The sequence below is a fragment of the Vespa velutina genome, chromosome 6 (assembly GCF_912470025.1).
Source record: "Vespa velutina chromosome 6, iVesVel2.1, whole genome shotgun sequence".
Lineage (NCBI taxonomy): Eukaryota > Metazoa > Arthropoda > Insecta > Hymenoptera > Vespidae > Vespa > Vespa velutina.
In genome coordinates this window covers 7,703,863-7,714,387 of record NC_062193.1, presented here as the reverse complement: position 1 = coordinate 7,714,387, position 10,525 = coordinate 7,703,863, and the positions used below count along the sequence as shown (strand labels likewise).

The window sequence follows — 10,525 nt, the reverse complement described above, 5'->3', positions numbered from 1 at the left end:
TTCAGAACACAATCCTGCCAGAAGCTGTGCACTTTTGGGAGAGAGCACTTATGGTACGAGAAACGAAGAATACCATCAGACTGAACAGGTTAGAATATATATTTTTTGTTCTTTTTTATTCGGAATTGCTTTTTTAACAAGGCTATTAATATCGCGAATAATTTAATTTCAACGAGAGAGAGAGAGAGAGAGAGAGAGAGAGAGAGAGAAGAGACAAGAGAAACACAATATTGTAGGATGCTACGACGTATGCATACTTGTTTTACATACACGCCCGATGAGGTACTCGCGTTTATTTGCATAGAGACTGAAATGCTAAGCTAAAAGGGTGTGAATATGTATATATATATTTGCGTTAGCCCCATACGGCTGGTCTAATTCATCGCCACACAGCCGTACCGTAGGCAAGTAACTTCTGTTCGCTTTTTGAATTTTGTGGTTGTTCAATCGGTAATAACTATAATGTTTTCTAATTTTTTACGATTCGCTTTTTTTTTTTTTAATTGTATCTTTTCAACAATTTCTTCCATTCTTTATTTCTTTCTAACTTTCGTTTATACTACTACTTCTTCTTCTTCTTCTTCTTCTTCTTCTTTTCAAATTTTACCTCACGCAAAATAGTTGTGCGATCTCATAAAATCGTGTGCTCACGGCCAACTACGGCCACCCTCCTCTTTTATTTTATCGTACATTTTTTTTTTTTCCTTTTAAAATGAAAATATCCCCGCGCAGATTTGCACGATTTCGTAGTGTCTCAGCCCAGAACGAGAGAGGGATGTGGAAATTAAAATGTATGTAGGTATATGCACGGATGGGAAAAGAACGCAAATATTTGTGGTACATTCTACACCCTTTTTTTTTCGTCGCTGCAGTTACCGCAATGTCGCCGCAGTTACGTACATATATCTACGTTGGTATGTAGCTACCTACGTAACTTAAATTAATACGAGCGAGCTCGTATATACCGCGACGTCGTTGACCAAACAGAGTACAGCCGATGTTCCGACATACATACACCGCGAGTATAATAATACCTCGGACACTTCCTGCGTTCATTTGCGGCCACGTAGAAATCCAAGATAATTGCGATTCCACGACCATAGTAACACCGTTCTCTATACCTACCCTCTCTCTCTCTCTCTCTCTCTCTCTCTCTCTCTCTCTCTGACTTTCATTTCCTCTTTGTTTTTAAATAATTATTAATAAATATATCTCTTTAATCATTTTATTTGTAAAATGTTCTTACGTATATTTTAATAGGATGATTTAACGATCGATTTTAATGTGCGTTATAAATAAAAACGAAACGAAACGAAAAAAAAAAGAATCAAGAAATGAAAAAAAAAAAAAAAAAAAGAAAAGTAAAAAAAAGGAAAAAGAAAGAAAGAAAGAAAATTGTATATTAAAAAGTTAAAATGTTGGAAGCTGTCAGCTTGCTTTCTGTCGATCGTGCGTAACATTAACATGTAAATGTGCCGATAGAATGGGAATGGCGCCGACACAAGGAAGGATGGAAAATCGAGCTTCCATTATTCGAATCACTCGATTATCCCGATAGCTTCGCTCACCGCGTGGGCCGTTCCGATAAACGTCGCCGATACTCTCGCGCAATTGGCCTCGTTTTTCGTAGCAAAGAATCCTGAATTTATATTTAAAATGGAACGTTATCGTTATTTCAACGAGATTATAAAGAAAAAAAAAAAAGAAAAAAAAAAGAAAAGAACAAAAAAAGAGAAAATAAGAGAGAGAGAGAGAGAGAGAGAGAGAGAAAGAAGAAGCAAGGTTTCATTACCAAAGTGAATGAAAATTATCGATTAGGGTCTGTAAGTTCTTTGAGATTAGATAGGAACGTCTATCTTCCCGGAATAATCCGCGCAGATTACCCGTCGCAGACGAGAACGCAAACTCGATCGGAGGGGGGATAAAAGATACCCTCGTTTTTTTCTTTTCTTTTTTTTTTTTTTTTCTCTTTTTTCTTTCTTTCTTTCTTTTTTTTCTCCCCCTTTTCGTATTTACCCTTCCGAGACGAGATTACGAGGATGAAAATTACAGAGGAATGAATCGTTCAACGGCCGTTCACGTCATCGTCGTCTAGACATCGGTCAGTGTAAACTCGATCGACCTGATACAAGAACGAGTATTGAGTTAGGGGAGGAGGGGAAAAAAACAGGGATAACTTAGCATGGGATAAGAATGGAAAGGACCATCGTTACGACCGTTCGTGTATATCGAATTTATCACGCTCGAATAAATATCTCGTACTTGTCTTGAATATTTTCAAGAGGAAAAAGACAATAATAAAAAGAAAAATAATAAAGTATGTGTAAACGTGCTCATACATAAGTACACCATGTATACGTGTGTACGTGTACATGAAAGAGGGAGAATGAACGATCTCAATTTCTCGTTACATGTATGTACATCAATTTTTTCGCTATTATTATAGCCAATAAAAATCCATGTGATAAACTAAATCGGTAAACTTAACTCGTCACCTGTCACATTTTGATACTCCGAACGATGTATCCTTCGTCTATATATCATTGTAGAATATTTCACGTCAAGAACGATAATGTCAATGTGATTCTCGTCTCTTTCTCTACCTTATCCTTTCCTTCGTCCCTACTATACATAGGATTTTTCTTATTAAAGAAAAATATCCTTTTTTCTCGTCGAGGACTTACGAGGCATCACGAAAATATAATTATTGTTTTTTTTTTTTTTTTTTTTTTTTTTTTTTTTTTAATCGTTCATCAGACCGAAGATACGAGAATAATGTTCTATAAAGTTTCAATCGAAAATAATATTCTCTCGTCTGATGCAAGAACTAATTTGTTGGAAATTCTCATTATCGTATTCTCTGACATATATATATATATATATATATATATATATATATATATATACACATCATTTATTATACGAATCATTTTCAATGCCGAACCGTCATGAGTGATGACATTAAAAGCAATGAAAAGCTAACCGCGAAATGCAAGATGAAAGGTTAAAGCTATAAATATTATGGAGTATTTTCACACAGCGTGAAAATTGTAAACGGAAATAGATAGAGAAATAGTTTAATGCGGGTTGATCTATATACTTTATATTTTCAAAAATATGCTTTCAATATGTAGAGAGATATATGAGAAACGATCACATTTCTTTTTTTTCTTTTTCCTTTCTTTCTTTCTTTCTTTCTTTCTTTTTTATGCGACGGAAGCATCGTGCACACGCAAACGAGTCGATAGCTCGTCGTCGCTTCTATAGCTCTTTGCTGTTCAACGAGAGATTTTACACTTGACGTTTCTGTCGTTTTACGAAACGTTACGACATTCGAACTCTAATGTATTTCCTGTCGTTCGTAAATGACGATCGATCTTAAAGAAATCCTTAAAATGATACGAAGAAAGTAAGTGGTTGAGAGAAATGTTCATGGTAACGATAAAAATTTCCCGTGAACGACTTTATCTCGGCTTGATCTTGGTTTATGAAAAATTCAAAGAGTTCCTATCGGTGTTTTCTTTTATCCCATTTGATTTGCGCCTAATGCATATTTAGAAACGCGAAAAGTTACTTTACTATCCGGAAATCATTTCTATTAAGATTACGTAAAATTTATGTATTATATTCGTCAATTATAAAAAAAATTGTAAATAACACATATCAATTTTTTTTTTTTTTTTTTTTATGTACATATATATATATATATAATCAGAGAATATACGAGACGGTATAATCAGTAATGAAATTTACTAAATTATAATATTACAGTTCGAAAGTATGAAATTAGTTTTTACTTACTTCTTGTTGCGATAACGGGATAGGAGAATACATAGTGAGTGAGATTTCACCGAATTTAGTACAATTATTTTGTTGCAGTGGTCGTATAAATCTTGTCCGGTACAGCGTTACGTGTTAATGACCTCTAATAATTACTTACACCGACAATGCCCCGGCATGTACTGGCTAACTTGAAATATATATCTCACAATTAAACAGGCTCCTTCTTGGTCCGAGCGAGAGTAGGATAATACGTACTTTTCACAGCTGCCTAATTTGCCATTCATTATATTCACATAACATCATCATTTTACCTTTCTTTTACATATATATTGTATATACATTTTGTTATAATTTTTCTTTCTATCTCTCTCTCTCTCTCTCTCTCTCTCTCTCTCTCTCTCTCTGTTAATTCTTAAGTCCATGTAAATTTATATTAACGTGTTACGTACTTACGTTTAAGCTCGAACTCGCAACTCATAAAAAAAAATTATATATGTATATATATATATATATATATATATATATATATATACATATATGTATTTAAATATGTAAAGTAGTCGTCTTGATAAAGCCTTATTTTAAGCTCGGTAATATATCCGCATAACATTCACGCAAAACGAGAGAGAGAGAGTGAGAGAGAGAGAGAGAGAGAGAGAGAGAGAGAATCTCGTTCAAAAGAGGTCGCTACATTATTTGCATTACAAAAACGTTTTTGATTTAAGAAAGTAAAATAACAATTAACGCTTCAGCCACACGGTTCGCGTGATTCGTTTGTCTACGCGGCCGTGATGCCAATCGAAATTATATATGCGCGAACGAATAGAAGGTGGCACGTCAGGCGGCATATTTATTTCGACGTAGATAAGGTTGCTTTGCTTGGTTAAAAAAAAAAAAGAAAAGAAAAGAAAATAAAAATGGCAAACACTCCCGTACAACACATACCTATCTGTTATTACTACTACTACTACTACTACTACTACTACTACTACTACTACTACTACTACTACTACTACTACTACTACTACTACTGTTACTACTACTATTATTATTGCTGGCTGCTGTTACGCGTGCACGAGCTCGTAAAACAAAATCTTGAAAAAGCGCGTACAAGTTTTCTAATCTTAATCGACTTTTTCCTTTTATGACTCGTAAGAAAGAAGCGAAGAATAATTTTAAACAATCTCAGATAGGGAAGATTCATTTTTCTCCCGATAATTGAATCAATCTTAAATCTATCTGTCTTGAAAATTCTAGTGAAAAATTATTCTCTCTCTCTCTCTCTCTCTCTCTCTTACTCTTACGGTATTAAAATCGATGAATGATAATCCAAAAAAAAAAAAAAGAAGAAGAAGAACCAAAAAAAAAATAATCGGACGTATTTGTTCTGTATTGTAGATCTAATAAAAAAAAAGAAAAACAATCGAAAACCCATAAGTAAACTACACGTTCTGTACATTGTAAATAAATAGTTTTATCCGATATGCCCATCCATCTCGATTGCATTTTCGAATTATCTTCGTCGACATTAATGATTATTAACGATGCCCCTACTCTGTGAGATTCCAATTTATTCTACTTAAGGTATTCATGCTAGATCGCGATTTATTCTCCTTCTAATTTTCTCTCTTTGCTGCAAACTATTCGAAGGACAGTCTTCCGTACGCGAGAGATTTTCTTCTCTTTTTCTCTCTCTCTCTCTCTCTCTTTCTCATACACAGAGAGAGAGAGAGAGAGAGAGAGAGAAACAAGCACACGCACACACAAATTTGGTAAAAAGTAGAAAAAAGAGAAAGTAGGAAATGGAGGAAAGCGAGGAACGTGAGAGAGTGAGAGAAAGAGAGAGAGAGAGAGAGAGAGAGAGAGAGGAGTGAGAGGAGGAGGGAAGAGACTCGTAGAAGCTGTGAGAATTACGAGGATCGTTTCGTTTTAATCCGTTCGCCGATTAATCACGCGAGGCAATTAGGAAACTCGGTGAGGGTAGCACGGATATGAGTGTAACAGCATGTGTGCGCGAGTGTTGGACCGGAATCTAGCCCTGCTACTGAACCATCCGCCTTTCGGGATGAAATTCACGATCCCTTGTCCGTTTCGATGTTGAAATTCTTCTTCGTTTAAAATCTAATAAAAGTATCAATAATCCATACCTACGTTAATATTTTCTTCTTGTTTCATAAACATAAATATAATAATATAATACATACTTTATAATATTGCACGCTCGTGCAATTTCCATATTAGTAGAAAATAATATCGGAGAAAATATATATATATATATATATATATATATATATATATATAATAACTTTATCTCGTTAATCCTATATAGGATATTTTTATTCCACGATACACGAGTATGGATATTGAAATATAAACGTAGGTATCATCTATGTCACGTGAAGATCTATATTTTTCTCTCAGCTATCAGAATTCCTAGACTAGTTTTGCGTTACGATTGTTCCTTTTAAAAGTAAAAACATATAAAAGAAATATATGTATGTAGCATCAAGAGAGAGAGAGAGATAGAAGATTGTATTTTATCGTAACAATTGGAAAACACGAGTTTCTATAAATTACTCGTTGTAAATGGCCGAAGGAAAATGTATCGTTTGACATTTTTCTCGAGAAACGGAAAAAGAGAAAAAGAAAAAGGGAGATAGATAGAGAAAGAGAGAGAGAGAAAGAGAGAGGAAAGAAGAGAGAGAGAGAGAACATTTGTATGTAGTTCTCGAGGAAGGGAAGATACTCTAGTCTTTATGGTAGACTCGATCCAAAACCCATGTGGTTTAGAACCGATCGGTTTTCACAGGCGTTTCTACAAGCACACGGATTTTCGATAGCTATCTTCCCTGTAAACTCGTTCATTTACGTGCGTATGTCGTTCGTAGTAAACTTGTGTGCCCATTCATACCGACACGTGGCAAGCCGAGAAAACGATCGTCGCACGAACCACCAGCATACGGTCGTGTAATTGAATTCGACTCGACGAGCCGCGAAACTGCCACCACTTTACTCGTCGCACGATCTCGGCAACGATCGTTTCGTTAACAATTTACAACCCGTTAAATACTCACCAGAATACAACCGTTCATTTGGATTACAACTTAATCAGATTTTGTTTAGAATTTGTAAAAGTATTTAAAAAAAAGAAAAAAAAGAAAAAAAAATCAAGAATCTCTATCTTTCAAATCGATAATATTTTTCTCTTGTTTGTAAAATTCAATATCTTCTTGTTAATTATTTCTCATCAGTTTTGTACAATATTGCATGGATAAACGTTTGAAAAATTTTTCATTATCATAAGATTTGTATATGACGGAAAATTTAATCGTATTTAAATATGTCTTTTGTCATTTGATGTGCTACGATTGATTTACTTTGATTTTTACTTTGGTGTCGATCAAACGCACGGAGTTTAAGTGTTGAAATTAATTTTTCATCCTTATCTCTCGATAAAGATACATAACAATATAGACGCGAGCGCATTTAAAAGCGCATTTATTTACAAAGACTTATGTAACGCATAGATGTTAAAAAAGAAAATTTTATTTAATACATGAGTGATATCAAATAACTATCATAACGATCAGATATTTCATTCTCATATTAATATCGGAGGGATACTCAATTTTGCAAGTGCATTTAATACGAAGAAAAATGTGTATGAGGTTGAGCTCGTTATCACGCGTGACGGATCGCGTTTGATGTTAACGTAATTACTGCGTCGATCGAAAATATCAATTATCGAAACCGCGCGCACTCCAATTAATTCGGATAATCGAAGTTCGTGGCACAAATACGTTCGACGATGAGTATTCTCTCGGAAATGTGAATTTTCGATGCTCCTATTTGAGCTTTCCCTTGTCTCTAGATGTGGATTTGCTGACAGAACTTTTTCATCAAAACTTCGTCTACTCTTTGATTCTTCTCGAGGCTTCAATTTTGTAGGCAACCAGCTGCCCATCGTTGCTTTTCCCTTTCCTTTTCCTTTCCCTTATGTATACTTCTCAACTTGAATTTTCTTTCCTACCTTTTTCTCTCTTTTTAACTATAATGCATTTCCCTCGTTAAGACAACTTTAGAAAAAAAAAATATAGAAGAAGTTTATTTAACTAAGTAACCAAGGAAACTAGAAGAAGGAAGAACTAGAAATCGTAAGTGCGAACAATGTTCTCGATATCTTTTTTTTTTTTCTTTTTTTTTCATCTTATTTTTATTCAACATCAAATTCCAATTTTAACGATCTCCCAATTTCAAGAAACTTCCAAGATAAATTATTAAATTTATCTCGGCGCTTCTTTTAACTTATTATATATAATATCAAATTTTTTAAAAATTTAAATACGTCGAACATAAAATTAAAATGAGACGAAAAGTGTTGAGGAATGGTTGAAAGGCTGGATCAGGATTTCCTCTGGGAAATTACTACAAACTCATAATCCCTGTATCATTCTTAGATCCTTCGTCTCCTGTTCCTTCATCTTAAGGACAAAAGTCTTGTCCTTAAGATGAAGGATACGGCTGATGACGTTGGTAATTTAAACCGAGAATACCGAGATAAGCTACCTTGGAGATGGAAGTGAATCTCAACGATGGATGTTTACTTCGTTGATGAATAAAGTACACTTTACAATGGACGAAGAAGAAAATGTAAAAGAATAAAATAAAAATATTCAATGTGAAAATCTTCATTCTAACGTAGAACTTTGTTCTATTCATACACGTCAACGTTCTTTCTCTTGTTTAAGAGTATTGATTGTAAAACGTCGTGTATAATATAAAAACATCAAAGTATTAATTATTTCTCCATTATTCATCGGGAATTATATATCTGTAGATTAATAAACGACAGACGCAAAGAAAAAAAAAAAAAAAAAAAAAAAAAAAAAAAAAAAAAAAACTAATCGTATTAGATCATTTAGATGCTAATATATTCATCGTATTTAAATCTACTAAAGTCTAAATTATAAATTATTTTATATCCTATATAAAAAGCAATCAGACCCAACCAACTTCAAGATCCTGTAGCATCGCAAATTGATCATGGCTGTTATTGGCTTCTATTAAAAAGTTATCCTACTGGATGATCCCCTGGATACGCTCTCTTCGAAACATTCTATATTTAATGAACTTAATTATAATGTAATTATCATCATTATATACTTTTTTTTTTTCAGATAGAACCTATAATACAATAACTTATTTTGTTTTAACAATTAAGTCTTCTTTGTTTTATACTCATCTTATAATGATACTTTTTCTTTTATTTTCTTCTTTTTTTTCTTTTTTTTTTTTTCTCTCTCTCTCTTAAATTTTCCCTTCGGAATAAAAAGCAAGGGAAACTATCTAGTTCGAAAGTTTAAAACATATGTACATTTTTGTTCAGAGTTTATCTTTCGTTGGTATCAAAGGAAAAGTTCGAAAATATTTCATTTTTGTTGATCTTATTGCTTACTGAAGGCACGTATGGAACATTTAATGTTACCATGACTTGTGTTGTTAGATGTATTCCCTTAGCTGTTTCACAAAGTCGAACGAGTCGAAAAAATATCGACTGATGCACTGCCAGTTATATTACCTTACAACAAAGATGAAGCGATTTTGTATGCTGGCAGAATACCGACTTATCGAGTAAACATTGGATTCTTGGCGTTTCTTTTCCCGAAACGAGTTACCCGTGCGCTCCCTTTGCATTCTGATGTGTTCCAGTCTCATAGGAGATAGTACCGGTGATGTAGTTTCGTGTATATATTATATAAAAACAATATAAAGCATTATATAAAAACAATAAAAAAAAAAAAAACAAAAAAAAAAAAAAAGAAAACAAAAAAGAGGAATATTCGAATTAAATTTAAATACTATCGAAAGCTTTGATGATACTCGATTTTATAAAAAAAAATTCTAAATTCTTATATTTTACATATATATATATATATATATATATATATATATATATATATAAAATTATAAAAGAAGCTTTCGCGAAAGCTAGTTGGATTTTTTCTTTTCTTTTTCTTTTTCTTTTTTTTTTTCAACTTCCAGAAGAAATCCAAAAATCGCGTTACTTTCTGCCATCTGCTTTGACATCCTTTTCAGGAATGCAACGACGAAGGGAAAGCAGGTTTAAAGACGCTTATGTATTCCCTTGCGCGCTTCTTATCGGCTACCCTACTCGGGGGAAACGTCGCGAGTAACGAAATCTATGCGTCGAATCAATTTTGCAAGAACCTTCCGGAATCCTTCCGACTTTTGACATTTTACCGAAGCCTCGGTGGGTGGACGTATGGATACATTGCATTGGAATCGTGGAGGATGAAGGGATCGAATGGATAGGGTGTACACAGTCGGATCTTACCGAGAAATCGAACAGGAGAATACGTTGCATTATTCAAAAAGCATACTTTCGCTGCGAGAAAGAAATGTTTCTCATTCTTACGAATTCTTTGACGACGAACTCGATTGATCGACGTTTAACATTTGTCGCTTGGTTACGCACGACGTACTTCCTCCCTTCGCCATAAATGAACGATCCCTGATAAATGATTTGAGAACAATTAATAATTGATATTTAATTAATATTCGTTTGCCATTGTGATATCACGTCAAAGAAGAAATTAAGTGTTTCATGGATTTTAAATAATACGATTTAATGGATTTTAAGGAAATACGATTTACGAGACAGTATCACGAATATCGTTCTCTTCAAACGTTTTCTTTTTCTTTTTGCTTTTTAAGATACGAC

At 33.6% G+C, this 10,525-nt stretch overlaps 1 protein-coding gene across 4 annotated transcripts in view; it reads left to right on the top strand.

The window, feature by feature from the left end:
- Positions 1-10,525, top strand: part of LOC124950125 (leishmanolysin-like peptidase) — a 256,379-nt gene that overhangs the window by 212,973 nt on the left and 32,881 nt on the right. For all 4 annotated transcript variants that reach the window (XM_047496394.1, XM_047496395.1, XM_047496397.1 and 1 more), the window contains one exon: positions 6-88. In XM_047496394.1, the coding sequence (XP_047352350.1) occupies positions 6-88 (83 nt within the window). The remainder of the gene's footprint in view (positions 1-5; positions 89-10,525) is intronic.